General features: G+C 56.9%; 1 protein-coding gene across 11 annotated transcripts in view; it reads left to right on the top strand.

Moving 5' to 3' along the window:
* Window positions 1–18,763, top strand: part of KCNC4 (potassium voltage-gated channel subfamily C member 4) — a 75,125-nt gene continuing 56,362 nt past the window's right edge. For 8 of the 11 annotated variants that reach the window (XM_082432486.1, XM_082432485.1, XM_082432480.1 and 5 more), the window contains exons 1-3: window positions 1–674; window positions 11,585–12,521; window positions 14,546–14,749. In XM_082432486.1, the coding sequence (XP_082288612.1) occupies window positions 6–674; window positions 11,585–12,521; window positions 14,546–14,749 (1,810 nt within the window). In that variant the 5' untranslated portion in view covers window positions 1–5. Of the gene's footprint in view, window positions 675–11,584; window positions 12,522–14,545; window positions 14,750–15,066; window positions 17,337–18,763 lie in introns of those variants that run through there. The other 3 variants (XM_082432481.1, XM_082432477.1, XM_082432478.1) reach the window with 3 other exon arrangements.

Below are 18,763 nucleotides of genomic sequence, written 5' to 3'. Positions count from 1 at the left end.
TTCTTATGATCAGCTCGGTGTGTGTCTCCTCCTACCGCGGGCGCAAGTCGGGGAACAAGCCTCCGTCCAAAACATGTCTGAAGGAGGAGATGGCCAAGGGCGAGGCGTCGGAGAAGATCATCATCAACGTGGGCGGCACGCGACATGAGACCTACCGCAGCACCCTGCGCACCCTACCGGGCACCCGCCTCGCCTGGCTGGCCGATCCCGACGGCGGGGGCCGGCCCGCGTCCGATGGCGGTGGTGCAGGCAGCAGCGGCGGCGGTGGCTGCGAGTTCTTCTTCGACCGGCACCCGGGCGTCTTTGCTTACGTGCTCAACTACTACCGCACGGGCAAGCTGCATTGCCCCGCCGACGTGTGCGGGCCTCTGTTTGAGGAGGAGCTCACCTTCTGGGGCATCGACGAGACCGACGTGGAGCCCTGCTGCTGGATGACCTACCGGCAGCACCGCGACGCCGAGGAGGCGCTCGACATCTTCGAGAGCCCAGACGGAGGCGGCGGGGGCGCGGGGCCCGGCGACGAGGCCGGCGACGATGAGCGGGAGCTGGCCCTGCAGCGCCTGGGGCCCCACGAGGGAGGCGCGGGCCCCGGCGCCGGGTCCGGGGGCTGCCGCGGCTGGCAGCCCCGCATGTGGGCGCTCTTCGAGGATCCCTACTCCTCCCGGGCGGCCAGGGTGAGTGGCAGGAGTCTGGGTCTTCTCTCGGACCGAGACTGACCGACTTTACCACCGCCTCCCTCCCCAATTCCCCTGCTTTCCGTGGGCCCCCAGGGGAATCATCCTCGCCCCCAACGCTTCATCAGGAGATTGCACACTTTTGCACTCCTGACTTACTACTTGGACCTAATCCCAGCTCCTGCTTTAAGGCATCCCCTCCCAGCGAGTGGGGTGCTCTTAGCTGAGCTCTTCCACCCCCTTCTTCCTGCACAGGCAGCCTCACTACATCTACTCCCAGTTCCTCTGAAGGACAGAGTCCTGGAGAACTGGAATGAGGCCTTGTGCTGGGGTCAGGCAGGATTTGGGGGAAAAAACTAGAGTGTAAGTGGCTACTCTGGCAGTTCCCTGTGTCCCATCTCATTGAAATCCTCCCAGCAGCTCAGCGTGCTAGGAACTGTGAGTTCTAGAGAAGGGGGCACGGGTTTCAGCCTCTTCAACCGTAACAGGCAGAACTGGGACAAGAACCCAGACCTCTCAACCAGGTTTGGGAGAGCCCTTCTTTTTCCCAGGAAGGTAAGTCAAGATGCCTGCCCCACGCCACGCCCCTGAGGCTTCCTGGACACCTGGGTTGTCCTGGCCTCTGCTGGGATGAGGGGAGAGTCAGACAGGAAGAGCCTAATGTTGCGGGCCCTTCAGGCTCCCGCAGCCAGTGGCCAGCCACAGGCTGCCTGGTGATGATCCCAGATTTGTTGCCGCTTCTTTCTTCCTACTGCAGCACGAATTGGCTTCCCAGAAAGCCCTGGTTCAGGTTATTGCTTGAAATAGGTGATGGGGATGGGGGCGGGGGGAGAAGTGTAGGTTGATGTAGGCAAGATCTAGTCCCTTCCCACCATCCCCTCCCCAAGTCAGTCCAGTTTCCCCTAACCCGCTTAGGTGGAAGGGGGTAGTGGGGAAGGTAGGCTTGGGCATCTAAAAAGAAAAAAACACCCATGAAGGATGGCTTTAGATTCTTTAAAAAAAGAGACCCCTGGGGGTTGGTGTCTGATCTCATGGCTGGCAGCCTGAAGCCTGGCTGGGGTCTGTCTGGGAGACAGGAAAGAGCAGCGTGATGTGTTGGGTCTGGGGACTGCCCCCTGCTGTGGAAGCTGGTAGTTTCCTCTGGCATCCCAGGTCGTCATGTTAGTGAGTCTCAGAGCCCTGCCGCGCTCCCCAGCACCTCCTGTGCTGGGCCTCAACCCAGTCATGGAAGAAAAAGTTACACTCCCCTCACCCCCCCCAGGGGAGGGCGGGAGATTGGGAGACGGGGCTGCAGGGAGGGGCTAGGCTGGCATAAATGCTCTACCAGGGCACATGCATCTCCTGCGTGGAAGAGGAGGGAGGAGCAGAGGGCTCTGGCTGAGGCGTACCATCCCAGGGCAGCCACTGGACGGTAGGGGCCTTCTTCCGGGACTGAGAGCAAAGCTAGGGTGCTGCTTCTGTTTGCCCTGGCCCTGGCTGGCTGCGAGTCCCGTGGGCTTCTCATGCAGTCCTCTAACCCTGCTAGTGTTCGCTCGCGGCTGGGTGCACGAGGGCAGAGACAAGTGCAGATCCTTCAGGCTCTTTCGAAGTTGGGGGTGAGGGAGGAGAAGGCAGATTTAGCTTGATGGAGTTGGGCAAAGGGGGCAAGCCAGGGAGGCAGGAATGAGATGAGGTGGTTAGGGGCCCTATTTCCGAGCATTCTGGGGCCTCTGAGGACTTTTCATCTGCTCAGGTTCCTCCTCCTTTGATTCCAAGGGGCTGTACCATCAGTGAGTTTATTTTCTCCTCAACTCACTGCAGAGTGGTCCAGCCGGGGCTCTCTGAGTAAACTCAGAGCCTGGTTAGCCCCTGGAAATCCTCCAGGAGCCCAAGATACTTGGCCCTTTTGATGTAGAATCACAGCAGCCAGGGCGATCCAGTTGAGGTCAGAAGTTTGGGGCTGGGCTGGGTAAATTCTTCCCACTTAACGGAGAAACCAGGATTCAGGGATGTTAAGTGTCATCACAGATCCTTAACTAATAAATAATAGAGCCAGCAAATCACCCCAAGTATCCTGCCTTCTGGTTGTTAATACTGATGTGCACAGCTATATGGAGCTTTGGTGGCACTCATGCCAGAAGGGGCTTGCCTCCTGCTGAGAGGCACAGGCAAAGGCAAGCCTTTAGCTGTTCCTGGGACATACAAGTGAGAATACAAAAGTTTAAAAAATTAATTGATAAGCAACTGCCATTTATTGAGCACACCATGCAGGTACTTTGCGTTAATCTCTAATCCTCCCAGTAAACTTACAGCGGAGGTATTATCCCCATTTAATAGACTGAGGCTGTGAGAGGGTAAACAACTTGCCTGAGGTCACACAGCTAGAGAGTGGTGGGCTGTGACTCAAAGCCAGGGCTCCCTCACTACCCAGCCCTTGCTCCTCGGATGATAACATGTTCTTGCCACTGAAGGAGGCTGTTTTTGAGGTGGATCGTTTGTTACTCTGGTCTGGGAGGTGGCCTGAGGTTTTGTACCTCCTGTGGATGACATCAGAAAACCAGGGGCAGCTGGGGACATCAGAAGGGACACTACTCGGTTACGCCTCCAGGCCTGAGGGTCTGAGTTGCAGGGGTTCTGGGGCTATGCCCTCCCTGCTCTGTTTACCCCAGGCCAATAATACCCCCTGCCCCTGTGCTGTCCCCTGGGTCTGTGCGCATACCTCCCCTCCCTCGGCCTCCTCCCTGTCTCCCTGGAGGAAGAGGGGGAGGGGCCTGCAGCACTGCGGTGGGCTTGGGGCGCTCACCAAGGGCCAGTAAGGGCAGAGGAGCAGAGCGCTGCCCCGGGCATCTCTTCGCATACAGCAGCTGGTCATTTGAGTAGTGCGTTATGACAGGAACAAAACAGATACAAAGGGAAAGTGAACTGAGCTGATGATGGGAGCCTGTTGCCTAGCTACCGGCCTGGCCCGCAGAGCCATTCCTGTTCAGGCAGGCTCCGCCTGGGTGCTCACCCTGCTCCCTTCACAGCGGCTGGGTCCATGGGCGGCTGCTGCCCTGGTTCTGTTCCCATGGCCTGACCTGGGAGCAAGCACAGGAGGCAGGCTGGTCCTGTCCCCCTCTGCCCATTGCCCGTGGTCCCAGGCAGAGGGAGGGCTCAGCAATGGCGAGGGTGGCTTCCCAGACTGAGGCGGACCAGTCAGGGTTTGGGCAGCAACCGGAGCTCTAGAAGCAGGCCTTCCTCCTTTTCTGAGGGCAGACAGGAGGCCTGATGAATGGGACCCTGGGACACTCACCTCCCTCATCCCCAGTCTCCAGAGGTCCCAGGGGCTGAGCTGGCTTTAGTCCAGTTATCGGCCCTATTGAGGATGATAGTTCTCCTTTGGCTAAATCAGTACCTAGATTGAGTTTTCTCATAGTGTTTCCCCTCTGAGTAGAGGGGGTGACCCCACAGGATCCCACTGCCCCAGGAGGCAGCTGCAGCTGGGGTTTCATACTGCTTGGGCATCCACTCTGCCAGCTGTCAGATGCTGGCACACCTGCACTTTTTTCTAATATCTGACCCATGTGAGGCAGGGATTATTAACCTCAGCTTACAGAGAAGGAAACGGAGACCCAGAGGGGCTTGTTCAAGGTCGCATAGCTGGTGGTAGAACTAGGATCCAAGCCCAGATCTTGTGCATCCACGTCTGTGCTTGTCCCCTGCTTCAGCCGCCTCCTGGGGCTTCTGCTTGGAGAGGGCCTCTGACTTCAGGAGGGCCCTTCGGGGAGGGGAGGGCCCTTCTGCTCTCCTCCCATCCCTTCACTTCGTCCTCCAAACTAAAGCCCCCATCTCCTTGCTCCCTAGAATTGCTCACACCTGAGCTTGCTTTCTCTTTCTTTCCCTCACTGTGGGGCTTTTTATAGGACAGAAAGAAAGGGGGCTTGGTTAAGAGAAGAGACTAGGTGTTCCGTGGCCCAGGCAGAGGAATGAAACCGAGGCCTTCTAGGAAGGAAATGCAGAGCTTGCTTCCTGCTCACCCCATCTGAAGGCCCCAGCTTCTCCGGCCTGGGTGCTGCCTGGGACCAGCCAGCCGGTGGGCATGACAGGCTTCCGAGTGAGGGCCAGGACTCGCAGTCCCATGCCCTCTGGGTGAGGAAGGGCCAGGAACCTGAGCCCAGGAGGCTGGGTGCCCCAGCTTCCGCAGCACCCTTAGGAGGGCAGTGCCAGCATGCCCCAGGGCAGTCGCTCTACCGCCTTCCCGGGAGGGGAAGCAATGTTAGGCCAAGGGCTGCAGGCCTCCCCCCACCCCTGCCCTCAGGCAGCCTCCCAGTCTCCTCCTGGGTTTGTTTTCTGTTTTCCTCTCTTGTTCTGAACAGACCAACATTTGTCTCTGAACATCTTGTCTCTGGATGACGAGGTGTTTCTGCTTGTCACCACTTGGGGTGGGGTGTAAAGTGGGGGAAGGGATAAAATAAACTTGGGCTATTTTGGAGAGTTGGGGGAAGAGCAGGCAGGAACAGAGGCAGCTGGGCCTTGGGAACCGGGAGCCCCCAGGCCCTTCACCTCCACCTGTGGTCAGTGTCAGCCTGGGATGCTGGGCACAAGGGTACTCAAGCCACCTTTGTTCCTTGGCAGCCGGCCTGCCACGACCTGGCCCAGCTCCCTGCTGGGGATTTCTCTGGGCTGGGTGAAGGTTACTGGCCCCTGGCAGGCGTCCCCATCAGGCGACTGGCTTGACCCATCCCTGAGAGCTGCAGAGTCTTGAGAGCCCAGGTGCCTGGAGGGATTCCTAGGCATCCCTTTGTCATCTCTAGTCCCAGTTAGTGAGGCTGATGATCTCTCCTCGTGACAGGCTCTCTAGGACCAGGAGAGGGAGCAGGCAGTCAGCTTGGCTTCAGTCATTCAGAAAACATTTATTGAGCACTTAACTACCTGCCAGACACCAGGCTGGCCTCTATAAATATAAAGATGAGTTAGAGGTGGTCCCTGTTCCTAAAGAGAACCAGATCAGGTGGAGTAGGTGGCAGTTGGGGAAAATTGAGTGACAAGAAATGGTAATAATAATACAAGATAGATCAGGAGAGGGGCCACAGTAGTCTTAAAAAATGAAGTTCAATAGGAGGTGAGAGGGGGGAGTGATAAATCCCACCTGTGTGTGAGATGAGGGTTTGTTTGTTTGGAGGGGGTTGGTATGCAGGGAAGCTTCAACAAGGAAATAGAAGTTAAACTGGGTAGGCCCTGCATGATAGTGACTTAGCTTCCTTAAATAATTTTTAGAAGGAAGCCAGTTATAAATAAATATATAAATAAATATTCAATGTGGGTAGTGCTTAACCATGCAGAGTTAGGGAAGAAGGGAATTTCCTGGGCAGGGGACCAGCCAGAGCAGAGATAGGACAGCATGGGACAGAAAGTCTAAGGGGCAGGGGTGTTTTGACGGATAGGCAAGAACCTGGAATTGCATTTGTCTGGATAAGTTCTTGGCCAGTGATATGGACTGGACTGAATTCCTTCTGGGGCTGGGACTCATCGGCTCTAGGCAGCCAAGTGGCCCTGAGAGGCCCCAGGTGCTAGCTTGGCAGGGGCTGAGCATGGTAGAGGCTGGCTCTGACACCGGAACCAGAGGGTCCTGGCTCAGGATGAGAAGGCCCAGGGCCAGCCAGGTTCTGCTCTTGGGCAGCCCATGAAGGGAGAGGAGCTGGGGTCCCTCGGCTGGGACCTGGGCATTGTAGTACAGGTCCTCACCCAGGAGCCCAGGGACAGCTCAGAGATGCCTTGCCTGGCACACTTCCTCTTCTTCCCTGCTTCTCAGCCCGCAGGGCTGCCCACTCCCTTTCCAGCACCACCTGGGCACTAGGATCTCACTTCCCCAGAAGGCTTAGCTCCTCATCCCATCCCCTCAGATCTTCCTCTGCAACTGTCTTTGGCTGTGTTCTCAAATTTCTCTTCTCCTACACTTCATCCTTAATATAGGTTTTTGGGCATGAGTCTTCTTATGTTTATCTGTCCATCTGTCTCCTTGGCCCTTCCTCCTTGGGCTCCCCTCCCCTGCTCCTGCTGATTGTATTCAGTTCCCAATGACTGGTGTCTGTCACCTCCTCCCCACCCCCCCCAACCCAGCCTCTGCCAGATTTCTGAGCCACTCTAGGCTCGTTGGTAAGTTTTACAAATATCATTTCTTTTAATCCTCAGAATAACCCTATAAGATAGGTACCCTTATCCCTTCAATACATGAAGTATGCTGGTAGCCTCAGGGCCTTTGCACTGCCTGTTCCCGCTGCCTCTGGAGTTCTGCTGGATCTTCACATAACTCATTCCCTCACTCCTTCAGGTCCCTGCTTCGATGTCACCTTGGCACTGAGGCCTTGCCTGACCACCCTATTTGAAATAGCTGCCCCACCCTCACACTTCTTAACCTCCTTTCTTTTTATTTTTCTCCCTCTTATACCATCTGACATACTATACTTATTTGTTGACAGTCTCCTTCCACTGGAATGGAAGGTCTAAGGGGCAGGGCTGTTTTGTTTCCTGCTGTTCCACAGCACCCAGAGCAGTGTCTGGCACATAGTAGGTACTCAATTTTCCATTTTATGAACAAAGATCCTAAGGCTCAGAGAGGGTAAGTAACTTGCCCAAGGTCTGGGCAGTAAGTAGCAGAGCCAGACTTGCGTCCAGAAGTGTGTGACTTTACATTTCCACCAGGGACAGTTGTGGGATGAGCTCAGTGAAGGAGGCTGGTCACAGGGCTGGCCCACCAGCTGAACCACCTGGGTCTCTGGAGATAGATGGGTCCCCAGCAGGATACCGCCAGCCAGTGTGATGGGCCCAAGGGAGCAGGAAGCTCGAAGGAGCAGCACTGTCCTTCACAGAGGCTAGGACCCTCCTGTCCGGGGTGGCGAGACCCTCCTGTATCTTCCCAGCTGGCAGGAGAGGGCCTGCTGCTGGCCAAACTAGTTCACACGAGCGGTTTTCTGCTTGGGCAGTTTTGGCTTTTGTTTTCTTTGGCTGCACCGTGCGGCATGCAGGATCCCAGTTCCCCCTCCAGGGATCGAACCCACGCCCACCGCAGTGGAAGCGGAGAGTCTTAACCACTGGACCGCCAGGGAAGTCCCTGCTTGGGCAGTGTTGACTTCCAGCAGAATCCATGCCTTCTGTCCCCACACGGTGGAAAGAACGGACAGCTTCGGCTATGGGAACCAGCCAGGTCACTTCTCCCCAGGCCTCAGTTTCATCACCTGTAAAACAGCAGAAAGGGCATTGAATTCAATGACCTTCCGAGTCCCTTTCTCTTCTGTGAAGCAAAGGCTTTGTGATATTTTGGGCTCCAGATCCAACTCCTCCTCAGAAGCTGCGCGCAGGTGTTCACGGAGGCCCCCTCACCTCCTCAGCTCTGTCACCATTCATTGAGCACTTACTGTATGCCAGGCACTTGCTGTGTAGAAGCTCATTTAATCCTACAGTAACACTACTGGGGGCACTAGTAGTGTCCCATTTTGTAGCGAAGAAACAGGCACAGAGTGCACCGTTTCCCTGACTAAGTGGCAGTGCCGGGATGAGGCACCCAGGCAGCTGACCCCAGGGCTCCTTAGCTCTCCTTTGCCCTCAGTCTCAGCTCCCCGAGGCCGCACAGCCCCATGTGTGGCAGGGGCCGATGGGGAGCGCTCTGAGGGGCCCTGCCAGCCTCGCAGGATGGGCCAGGGTTGGGGGAGCGGCACTGGATAGGAGGCTCAGGTGTGAGGCCTTGACCTCTAAGCTGGGTGATGCTGCTGCAGCCGCTGCCTCCTCGCTGGTCCCTTTCAGGTCCCAGTCAAGGGTTGAAAGCAGAATGAAAGCAGTATTCCTGCCACCAAAGGGAAAAGCCCTGGTGAAAGGCACCGATTGCAAGCAGGGCCACCACTTACAAAATAACTTGGATTGGGGAATAACTTAGGGCCCTGAAAGGGTACCTGTAACTTCGGGACCCACCTGGAGCAGCCTGCCAGAGCACAGGCCACTGCATCTATCACCGCTCGGCCTTAGGTCTACCTGTCTGCTCAGGGAGTGAGGGCTTCCTGGGACCAGCCTGGAGGGGCCACAAGGGAGACTGAGGTCCCATGTAGGTTTCATCAGGGAGGAGTGGGTTTTCCCCATCTGTTTGGTCAGAGAGGCCAAGAAGAAAGAGCTCTGAGCTGTGAGTCAAGAGACCTGGCCTCTGTTTAATCCTCAACAAGTCATTTGTCCTGTCTCGTGCCTCTGTTGCCCCTGAGAAATGGACACATGTGGCTCCCCTTTCCCTGTCCGTATCCTCTGAGAGTGTGGCAGTGAGGGGTAGGAGTAAGTAGAGGGGATGGTTCTGTGTTTAAAAACAAAAAAAAATGAGTGAGCACTGCAGGAATTCAGGGGGTTGTTCCCTAATGCAGGAGGGAGGAGTGGTTTGCACCCACTGGGCCTGCTGCAGAAGGAGCCCTTGGGGCGGAGTTGAGGAAGGCACCTTGGCCCTGCTGGTGAGAGAGTAGCCCTGGCCACAGTACCGCCCTGCCCTCCCCTCCCCTTCCCTCCCTGCGCCCTCTGCTCAGCCCCTGGGCAGCTCTTCCTGAACTTGTTTTTCCAAATCACCAATTAACTTCACGCTGGGCTCCCAGGTGGGCCAACTCTCCTGGCTAACCTTTCCTCAGAAGAGCACAAGCTTCTGCTTCCCAGGCTTCCTGGCAGATCTGGGATGTGCTGGCCCCACCCCTTACCCCAACCCCCTCTGCTTGGGAGGGCGGTGCCAGGACTCGGGGTTCCCAGCATCACCATGGCCACTGGACAGGTGCCTCCACCACCTCATCTCTGGATGGCCCTCGAGAGCCCACAGGCTGGAGCTATTTGCCTAATGCCCATGTCAGCCCATATCGTCTTGACAGCCCATTTGTCAGGGGAAGAAAAATGAAACCAGAAAGGGAACTTGAAATTCACCTTCACGGGGCAGGGAGGAGAAGCAGGCAAGAGAAACTCCAGGCAGAGTTGTCAAGTGGAAAAGGGTGTCTGTGGTCCGCTACCCTGCTTCTCCTAACTTGCCTTAACTGATCAACCTGTCCAAGTGTAAATAAGATAAGTCTTACTGTGTGGCGGGTGTCTGTCCCAAACCAAAGGTACACATTCCTAAGAGTGAAATAGCAGTCATCAGGGAGCTGGCTGGGAGCAGTGTTGACAATTCAGAGAAGACTTTCCTGGGTCTATGAACTGACCCTGCCTGGGAGGTGTGAAGAGAAGGTACGGCCCCTGAGTTAAACAGTGCTGAGTTCAAGTCTGGTTTCCATCCCTTCCAGGCTGTGTGACCTCAGGCAAGTATATAACCTCTCTGATCTTCAGTTCCTCCCTTGGAAAATGGGATGATGGGGCCTACCTCACAGGGAGGACTGAAGGTGCTAACACATATAGAGTGCCCAAGTATGCCAGGCACAGAATAGACGGCTAATGAATGTTCATTCCCAAAGTTCCCTCCTCAGACTCGCTCCTGCTCCAGAAGCCTTTGGAGGTGCTACTTCTTGCTTCATTTTCCCAGATCCCCCTGTATTCTCCACTGGTGTTTTGCAGTACTAAGAACAAGTCACCCGTCTCGGTGCAGACTCCCAGGGAGGGAAGCATCTCTGAGAGGCATCATTAGACAGGGGGCAATGCTATGGCCAGGTGGAAATCAGAGTGGGGCAGGCAATGGGGGTTGCCAAGGGGTCGTGGGGCCACAGTCCTCCCTCATCTATCTAAGCTCGGCCCGCTGCTCAGGGAGGAAGCCCATCCCCACCCACCAAGCAGGACAGGCAACAGCAGGGGGCATGGACTCCAGCGAGGAGCACCCTGACCGTGGTGAATGGCGTCACATGAATAACAGATGAAGGCTCCGTAATTGGTGTTATTACACATGCATTTCATCTCCATTCATAATGATTGGACACTTAAACCCAGCCGTTCCTCTGCTGAATGCCGCTGTCATCATTCTAGCCGAGATCCCAGCAGCTGTCCAGATCAGCTGTTGCCACACTCTGATCCCAATGGGTGCAGTTTATTTTTTGTTGGCGCTCAGTGTCCCAGGAAATGTCAGTTCTCGGGAAGGGGAGGGGTGGCTATTCTGGGCAGACTACCCTGTCTCCTGCCCTGGAGCAGGTTGTCTTTCTTCAGACGTTTCTCACTGTCTGGGCAGTCGGCTCAGACATCCTAGGGTGAGAGGCAGGCAGGAGGGGCTGGGACTTGGGGCTTGAGGAGGTGGGTCACGGCCGGAGCTTAATAGGTAGAATGCCAGCCCCCTGCCTCTAAGCATATCCCTTGATGTAGTGGCCCTCGCAATTTAGTGTGTATCAGAATTACCTGGAAGGATTGTTGAAACATTGCTGGACCCTCTGCCCAGCATTTGTCATTCAGTAGGTTTGGGTGGGGCCCGAGACTTTGCATTTCTAACTAGTTCCCAGGTGATACTGACGTGCTGGTCCAGGTCCTCACTTTGAGGAAAACTGCCTTAAAGCATAGTTACTTGAGGTGTGGTCTGTGGACAAGCAGCCTCACCTGAAAGCTTGTTAGAAATGCAGAATCACAGGTCCTGCCCCAGACCTCCTGAATCAGAATGGCATTTTAACAAGGTTCCCGGAGGATTTATACAGCCATTACAGTTTGAGAAGCCTCAAAGCACGATCGGGTTAGAGGTGGGCAGAGCCAGGCAGCTATAGTCCTCTGTTCAGTTCCTTCCAGCCAAAGGCAGCCTCTAACTTCTGGGCACCATGACAAGGATTGGGACGTACTGCCTTAAAGCACGCAAGCAGAGGGATAAAGACCCTCTGGGGATGGAATTCCAGCCCCAGACTGTGTACCTTAATCCCACCTCTCACCACCTAACAGACTGCCTGGTGACCCACGGCCCCTCCCTCTACAGGCCGAGGGCCCTGTCCCTGCTGGGTGCATCTCTCCCTGACAGCTGCCTTCACTCTCCTCCCCGCCCATAGGTGGTGGCCTTTGCCTCTCTCTTCTTCATCCTGGTGTCCATCACCACCTTCTGCCTGGAGACCCACGAGGCCTTCAACATCGACCGCAACGTGACGGAGATCCACAGAGTGGGGAACACTACCAGCGTGCGCTTCCGGCGGGAGGTGGAAACGGAGCCCATCCTGACCTACATCGAGGGAGTGTGCGTGCTGTGGTTCACGCTGGAGTTCCTGGTGCGCATCGTGTGCTGCCCCGACACACTGGACTTCGTTAAGAACCTGCTCAACATCATCGACTTCGTGGCCATCCTGCCCTTCTACCTGGAGGTGGGGCTGAGCGGCCTGTCGTCCAAGGCGGCTCGCGACGTTCTGGGCTTCCTGCGCGTCGTGCGCTTCGTGCGCATCCTGCGCATCTTCAAGCTTACGCGCCACTTCGTGGGGCTGCGCGTGCTGGGCCACACCCTGCGCGCCAGCACCAACGAGTTCCTGCTGCTCATCATCTTCCTGGCCCTGGGCGTGCTTATCTTCGCCACCATGATCTATTACGCGGAGCGCATCGGCGCCAGGCCTTCCGACCCGCGGGGCAATGATCACACCGATTTCAAGAACATCCCCATCGGCTTCTGGTGGGCCGTGGTCACCATGACGACACTGGGCTACGGGGACATGTACCCCAAGACGTGGTCAGGCATGCTGGTGGGGGCGCTGTGTGCACTGGCCGGCGTGCTCACCATTGCCATGCCCGTGCCTGTCATTGTCAACAACTTCGGCATGTACTACTCTCTGGCCATGGCCAAGCAGAAGCTGCCCAAGAAACGGAAGAAGCACGTACCTCGGCCGCCTCAGCTGGAGTCGCCTATTTACTGCAAGTCGCAGGAGACCTCGCCCAGGGACAGTACCTACAGTGATGCCAGCCCCCCTGCCCCAGAAGAGGGTGTGGTTGAGAGGAAACGGGCAGGTGAGATTGGGGGTTGGGAAGGAAAGCCACCTCTCCCCCAGTGGCCAGGGGAGTTCCCAGGTGAAACTCAGCCCTTGGAACTTGGGATTGTGCTTTTATTGCTCTGGGCTTCCCTAAATATAAGGCGTGCCTTTATGAGGGCACAGTATTGAGGCTGAATATCTATTCTCTGATAGCTTCCTGAACATCAGGCTCTGTGGAGTGAGTATCCCACTAAATTTAGGCTGCTATGGTCAGTGCATGGGGCTGTAAATTAGAAGCCTGGGTTTCTAATCCCATCTTGGCCATTGTGCTGTGTGCCCACAGGCCAGTCACTCACCCTCTCTGGGCATAGACTCCTCACCTGTAAAACGGGAATGCTGTCAATGTCTTACCCCGACTTTGACGAGACCCAAACGAATGATGGCTATGAACGTCCTTTAAGAAGTTAAAACCACTTTACAAATATCAGGCGCTGTCATTATTAGCTGGAGAGTAGGGCAGCTGTTCTTCTGAGGAGAATCAACACATGAATCATTTCTTTCCAAACGTTCCAGTCTAGTGTCTCTTGGCCTGATAAATGTGATAACGTAATGGCAGTGGGAGGCTGCCTTCTGTTTGGCACAAGCTAGATTGAGTCCTGGGCTCGGGGTTTAACATGGGACGGAAGGGAACCAAGAGGGAGCAGCCCAGACAGTGTTGGGAGAGGGGAAAGGAAAGGTGGAAGAAACTGGTAGCTGCATCCTGGAACGGGAGGACCTGAGGGTCTGAATCGTGCTCTTCAAGGATGAAAAAGGCCACCCCAGGAAAGCTTGCTTCTACCTGAGTCAAGAGTGAAAGGAAATTGGCTTCACCCACAGCAACATGAAGTTAGGTTGGAGAGTGGGAACCCAACTGTTAGGTACGGGATGGGCTCCTGAGGGAGGTATGGGATTCCTAGCATGGGGGGCCATTGGATGCCAGGCCACTGGGGAGCTGGGCGGTGGGAGGGGGGTGCCAGGAGACTAAGGTAGCAGCTCCTGTCTCGGCTCTGGGGGCAAAGCGGGACTCGTCCTTGTGGGGAGGTGCCTGACTTGGGACATTCACCTGTGGCCTGTTGGTGGGTGCCCATCCTACGTGTTGGAGCCACTCACTCCCTGGGGTCATTCAAGGGCCCGGGTCTTTCAAAGACCTTGATGGAACAGCACCAATTAGGGCCCCCTCTTCTCCCCCACCAAAATGGTACCCTCTTCCCCAATCCCTGAACATAAATCTCCCAGCCAGTACCTCAGGGAATTTCAGCTGTACCCTGAGGTCCATTCAGGGCTCAGAGGGTAACTTAATATCAAAATGTACAAGTCCCTAGGCTGGCTCCGCAATACCTATGGCGCCATGAGCCGTTCCTTAGCCTGACTCTAACTGCTCGGTCACAGAAAGGGCATTCCTGGCCACTGCCTTCAGACCAAGGAGCCCCGCTTCTCCAGATCCCAGGGCTCAGCTCTCATCTGTGCTGCTGCGTGCCTGGCAGAGCAGGGTTGGGACTAAGAGCCCACAGCAGTAGGAGCTGAATTGGAGCCTCTTCCCCTCGGCGTCCTCCCCAGACACAGGGGAACCCGGAGAGCAGAGGGCCCTAAATCCTTCAGGCACTGACTCTGGCTTGGATGCCTGGTGAACAAGAATAAGTGCCTTCGGGTGGTCCAGGAAGACAGCTGCGGAAGCCACGCTAACAGTTTAACCCTGGCAGTGCTACCCCTCACCCCAACAAGCCAGGCATTCTCCTAGGAAATGCAAACTCATCCGAGTGTCAGCCTGAGCCAGACCCAAGGAAGAAGCCGACTCTGCTGCCTGCCTTGGACTGATCTCAAAGGGCCAACTTGGGGAATCCCTGCTTTTAGGGTATCTGTGGCCCTGGCCAAGGCTGGGAGGGAAGCCCACATCCTTTCCCCTGCCCACCAGGACCAGACCCACTCGCTGGCTCTGGCAACACTCTCCCCTCGGGTTGGGTAAGTGATACTTTAGGTCTGGGATCAGCCCTCATGCAGCCTTCTTTCTGTCTGCCCCTTTAGACTCCAAGCAGAACGGCGATGCCAGCGCGGTGCTGTCAGACGAGGAGGGAGCCGGCCTCACCCAGCCCCTGGCCTCCGCCCGCACCCCGGAGGAGCGCCGGGCCCTGCGACGCTCCGGCACCCGAGACAGAAACAAGAAGGCAGCTGCCTGCTTCCTGCTCAGCGCTGGGGACTTTGCCTGCGCCGATGGTAGTGTCCGGAAAGGTATGGCTCCCCAGGCTGGGCAGGGGGGTAGCCCCCACGGAGCTGAGTCTCCCCAGTGTCCCCCATGGAGCTTGAGGTCTCCTCCTCCTCTGAGGCCATGGACACCATCTCCTCTGCCTCGGATGCGCCCTCGCTTTTAGGATGGGTCCCCTGATATTCCAGTTCCCGGATTAGAAAGGCCTGCAGCATCCCCAGAAGGTACACAGAGCCCCCTGGGTGCCCACGGGGAAGACAAGTACTAGAGGGTGAGGGGACCCCAGATCAAGGCTCCTGCCACCCCCTCCATTTTATTGCCTCTCTTCCTCTGGTTCCTGCAGTGGTCTTCAGGCCTGGCTCCGCATGGTCATTGCCAGCCTTCCCCTAGGCCTCCCTTAAACACAGCTCAGGCTTCCCCAAGTGAGTAGTCCTGGGAGATGCCAACACCATTCAGGAGTCAGGGTAAGAATGGGGTGCTGGTGTGAGGTCTTCAGAGAGCCTGGCTCAGGCCCCACCTCCTGCGTCCTGCACTGGGGGGTCTGCAACCCAAATCTGCAAGCCCCTGAGATGGGACTGTTCACTCCGGGTAGAGCCAGAAGGTGACCAGGGGGAGGGGTGGACAGGGAGAGTGGGTCCCCTCTGAAGTGCGTTCTGAAGGATTTGGCGAGTTCAAGGGAAGGCTGAAATTCCATCCGCAGACCCCATGCAGAAGCTGGTCAGTGGAGCTAGGGATTCCTGGCCTGAAAAAGTGGGACTGAAATGATTAGGGATGGTTGAGAGCCAGTGGTGGCTGAGAGCCAGGGCTCTCAAGGCCAAGTGTCCCTTCTGCCCAGCTCCTCATCACTTTTGTGTTTTTCCTGCCTTGTCCCTGTGACCTAATCTCTCTAAATAGCCTGCGTAGTTTCAGGATAAACCCCAACTCTCCCCGCAAAAAGCTCTTCCCTGGGTTTGCAGGCCACTTCTTAACTAACCTTCTTTCAGCCCAACACCCCGCCGCCACTTGCCACCATCCCCAAACCTCAGACCAAAGTCAGGTTGAGTGAGGCAGGGGCAGTGGCTGCTGTAGGAATAACCTGTGATGTCTCTGTCCCCCCAAGGATGTCCCTTGGCCTGCCCAGCCCAGGCAGCCTCCAGGAACACCTCCCCAGGCCCTTTCCCTGGCTTGCTCAGCGCCACTGTCCCCAAGGGATCCCCAGGGCACCCTGACCCTAACCAAGACCTGAGAGGTATGCGTCGTACTTTGCTGGGCATGTGTCCTACTGGGTGGCAGAAGCAGGAACAGCAGCCTGGAACCTGGAGATGGCCCGGAGGCTCAGACTCCTCACACCCTCTTCTGTGTTCTTCTGGTCACCCCTGGCCTCTGTGTAGCCCACTCCTTGGGCTCTGGATGTGCCTCTCCCTCCTGCCCCCACCCCAAACATGCTGTGGCTTCCACTGTGTCCTAGTTCAGACCCAGAGTCTTGCTCTGGCTGGAGCATGCTAAGTGGATGGTGTAGAAGGTGAGGTGAAGGGGACCCCACCCCCCAGGTAGGACTTGAGCAAACGGAACTGAGTCCTGATCACCCCTGTTTTCATCCAGAGTGGTGAGGGGCTCAGTGGAAGTAGTGGTGCGCAGGAGGCTGTGAGGTTGCAGGTCAGAGCAGGGACCATGAGGGCCTGGGGAGCAGGTCCCATCCGAGGAGGAGACTCTGTGTGTGCATGCATAGGGCCGGGGGGCCTGCGTCCCACCACGTCGTATCTCTCTGGCTGCTTGTGGGGCCCGGCTGCTCTATTTTCAAGATGCCTCCACACTGCTTCTTGGCAACAAGCATGTAGCTCAGCCAATTAGAGTGACCTTCGAGAGGGAGCAGGTGGGTTGCTGGGAAACAGGCCCTGCTAAGCAAGCGTGGTAGTTAGCATCGCCAAACTCCCAGTGCGCGCTCGGCAACTTTCCCTGTGCCAGACCACGCCACACTTCTCTGCACTTGGGCTACATTCAGGCCCAGGAGTGAGTGGGCCCAGGCCTCCCCCGGCCACCAGCACAGACCCCATGTGACCCTGTAGGTGCATGTGACTGAAAGCGAACTCCCTGGAAGGAAAGTGATGAGTGCTAATTAGGGCGTCTTAGGGTTGAGCAAGGAGGGTACTGAGGGCTGTAGGGTCTTCATGCAACTGGAGGGAAACCTACCTGGGGACAATGATAGGGCAAAGGTCAGCTGAGTGTGGGGCCCAGGGGTCCATCCAGAGACCAGAGAAAGTCAGGGAGCCTTTCCCAGGGGGACCAGACCCTTCCACCCAGTCCCGGGGCTGCCCGCCCTGCAGGGTCCCCGGAACGTGGATCCCATGGAGCATCTCAGGCAAGGAGCTGCGCCCCTCTGACCCACGTGCCTTTTCTTCACCAAGGCTGTGAAAAGTCCCGGAGTCTAAACAACACAGCAGGAGCTGCTGGAACCAGTCTGGGGCTATCTCAACTGGCATCGCGATACAGCTCACCCTACCCTCCAAGAAAGCTCCTGCTCTCCCACCCCTTCCACCCCCTCACCAGCCCACCCCCTGGACACTCAGCCCCGTAGCTGGACCCTCGGCTCACCCCGCCCCTGGGCACACGTGCACAAATAGGCACACTCACATGCCTCCAGCCCTCGTTCCTCCTGGGGCCTGCGGAAGCCAGGCAGGATGCAGGAGAATTCAGGGCCCCCAGGCCTCTCCTCCACAGCACCCAGCTCCCCAGAATGTTCAGCTCTGGGACCTGAGAGGGAGGGAGAGATTACTTCCAGGCCTTCTATCCCGCTCGCTCCCGTCCTGAGCTGAGGGTGCCGTCACCCCCAGGACTGTGTCTCTGGGCCCTGCCTCCCCCTCAGGGTCCCACCTAGATCACAGTAAATGCATTTCCATCCCTCGGGGCCTTCAACCAGTAACCAAACAGCCTGCAACTGAACATCTCTGTCTGTCTGTCTGTCAATCCCACACCCAGACCAGCCAGGAATAAGGCTGTCCCCTGGGGCATCTCTGCCGGTGTGTGAGGGCTTGACTCCTTGGGGGAGCAGTGCCACCTGATATTCTCCAGCCCTGCCATGGGGTGCAGGTGGGCGTTCCTAGAGTCAGAGCCCCAGGATTGGCTGCCTAGGCGCGGGGAGGTCCTCCTCTCGGGGGTGGCGCCCAGCAGCGGAGCCCAGCATCCCATCTGCACCCCGAGCTGCAGTATCGCTTGCCACGCTGCTTCCTCTGCTTCCCCGACAATTCTTCTTCCTCTCCTGCTCCCTCCAACTCCCAGCCCTGCCTCTGAGTCACCTGCCGCTCCCACCCAGCCTCTGTGCTCTGTATCGCTGCCAGAACCGGAGACTCATCTAATTTCTATAATTAAGTGTATTCATTTACCTAACGAGCCAGGGAGCACAACAGGTCTGTGAGTCATTGAGTGAGCAGGGGTGCGCCCCGGGCAGGGGCAGCTGAGGGGAAGTGTAGGGACTGAAGCCATCCTGCCCCCACCAGCTCCCTTACTGGCAGCCTGCCGCGCCCAGGGTGGGCCGAGCCCAGGGGGCCCCTCCGCAGCGCACCAGCCAGGCGCTCCAGGACCTCCTCAGCCCAGGAACTCAGAACACCTCAGGCAAGACATCGCCTGTTTCACCTGATGGGAATTAGACCTGACAGCAGAGCCGTGTGCCTGGCAATTTTTAGAGTCAGATTATGCAACTTTGTCAAGGGAATGACTAAGTAAGGTCCATGTCTGCTCCTTCCAGAGTGGGCAGAGATAGGTACCGCCAGACAGCATTCTGGGACTTGGCAGGAGGCTGGGGACTCTGGAGACCACCCCAAAAGGTGAGCTGGGCAGAAAGGTCAGAACGTTTCATGGCGCTGGAGGGGTGATGAAGAGCCTGCTCCAGGAACATCCCCATTTCAATGCCTTCTTCAGCCTTGGGCAGACACAGGGATGTCCCTTCCAGGAAAGTCTGTTCAGGGTGGGTCCTGGGCTCCCCCAGCCCTGCTGTGGTCTGTGGGGCCTGCCTCCTGCTTGCTCTCAGAATGACGAGAAGAAGAGCTGAGGAAGATACAGGGGCC

Source organism: Balaenoptera physalus, assembly GCF_965194825.1.
Source record: "Balaenoptera physalus genome assembly, chromosome: 1".
NCBI lineage: Eukaryota > Metazoa > Chordata > Mammalia > Artiodactyla > Balaenopteridae > Balaenoptera > Balaenoptera physalus.
This window is presented reverse-complemented; position numbering and strand designations above follow the sequence as displayed.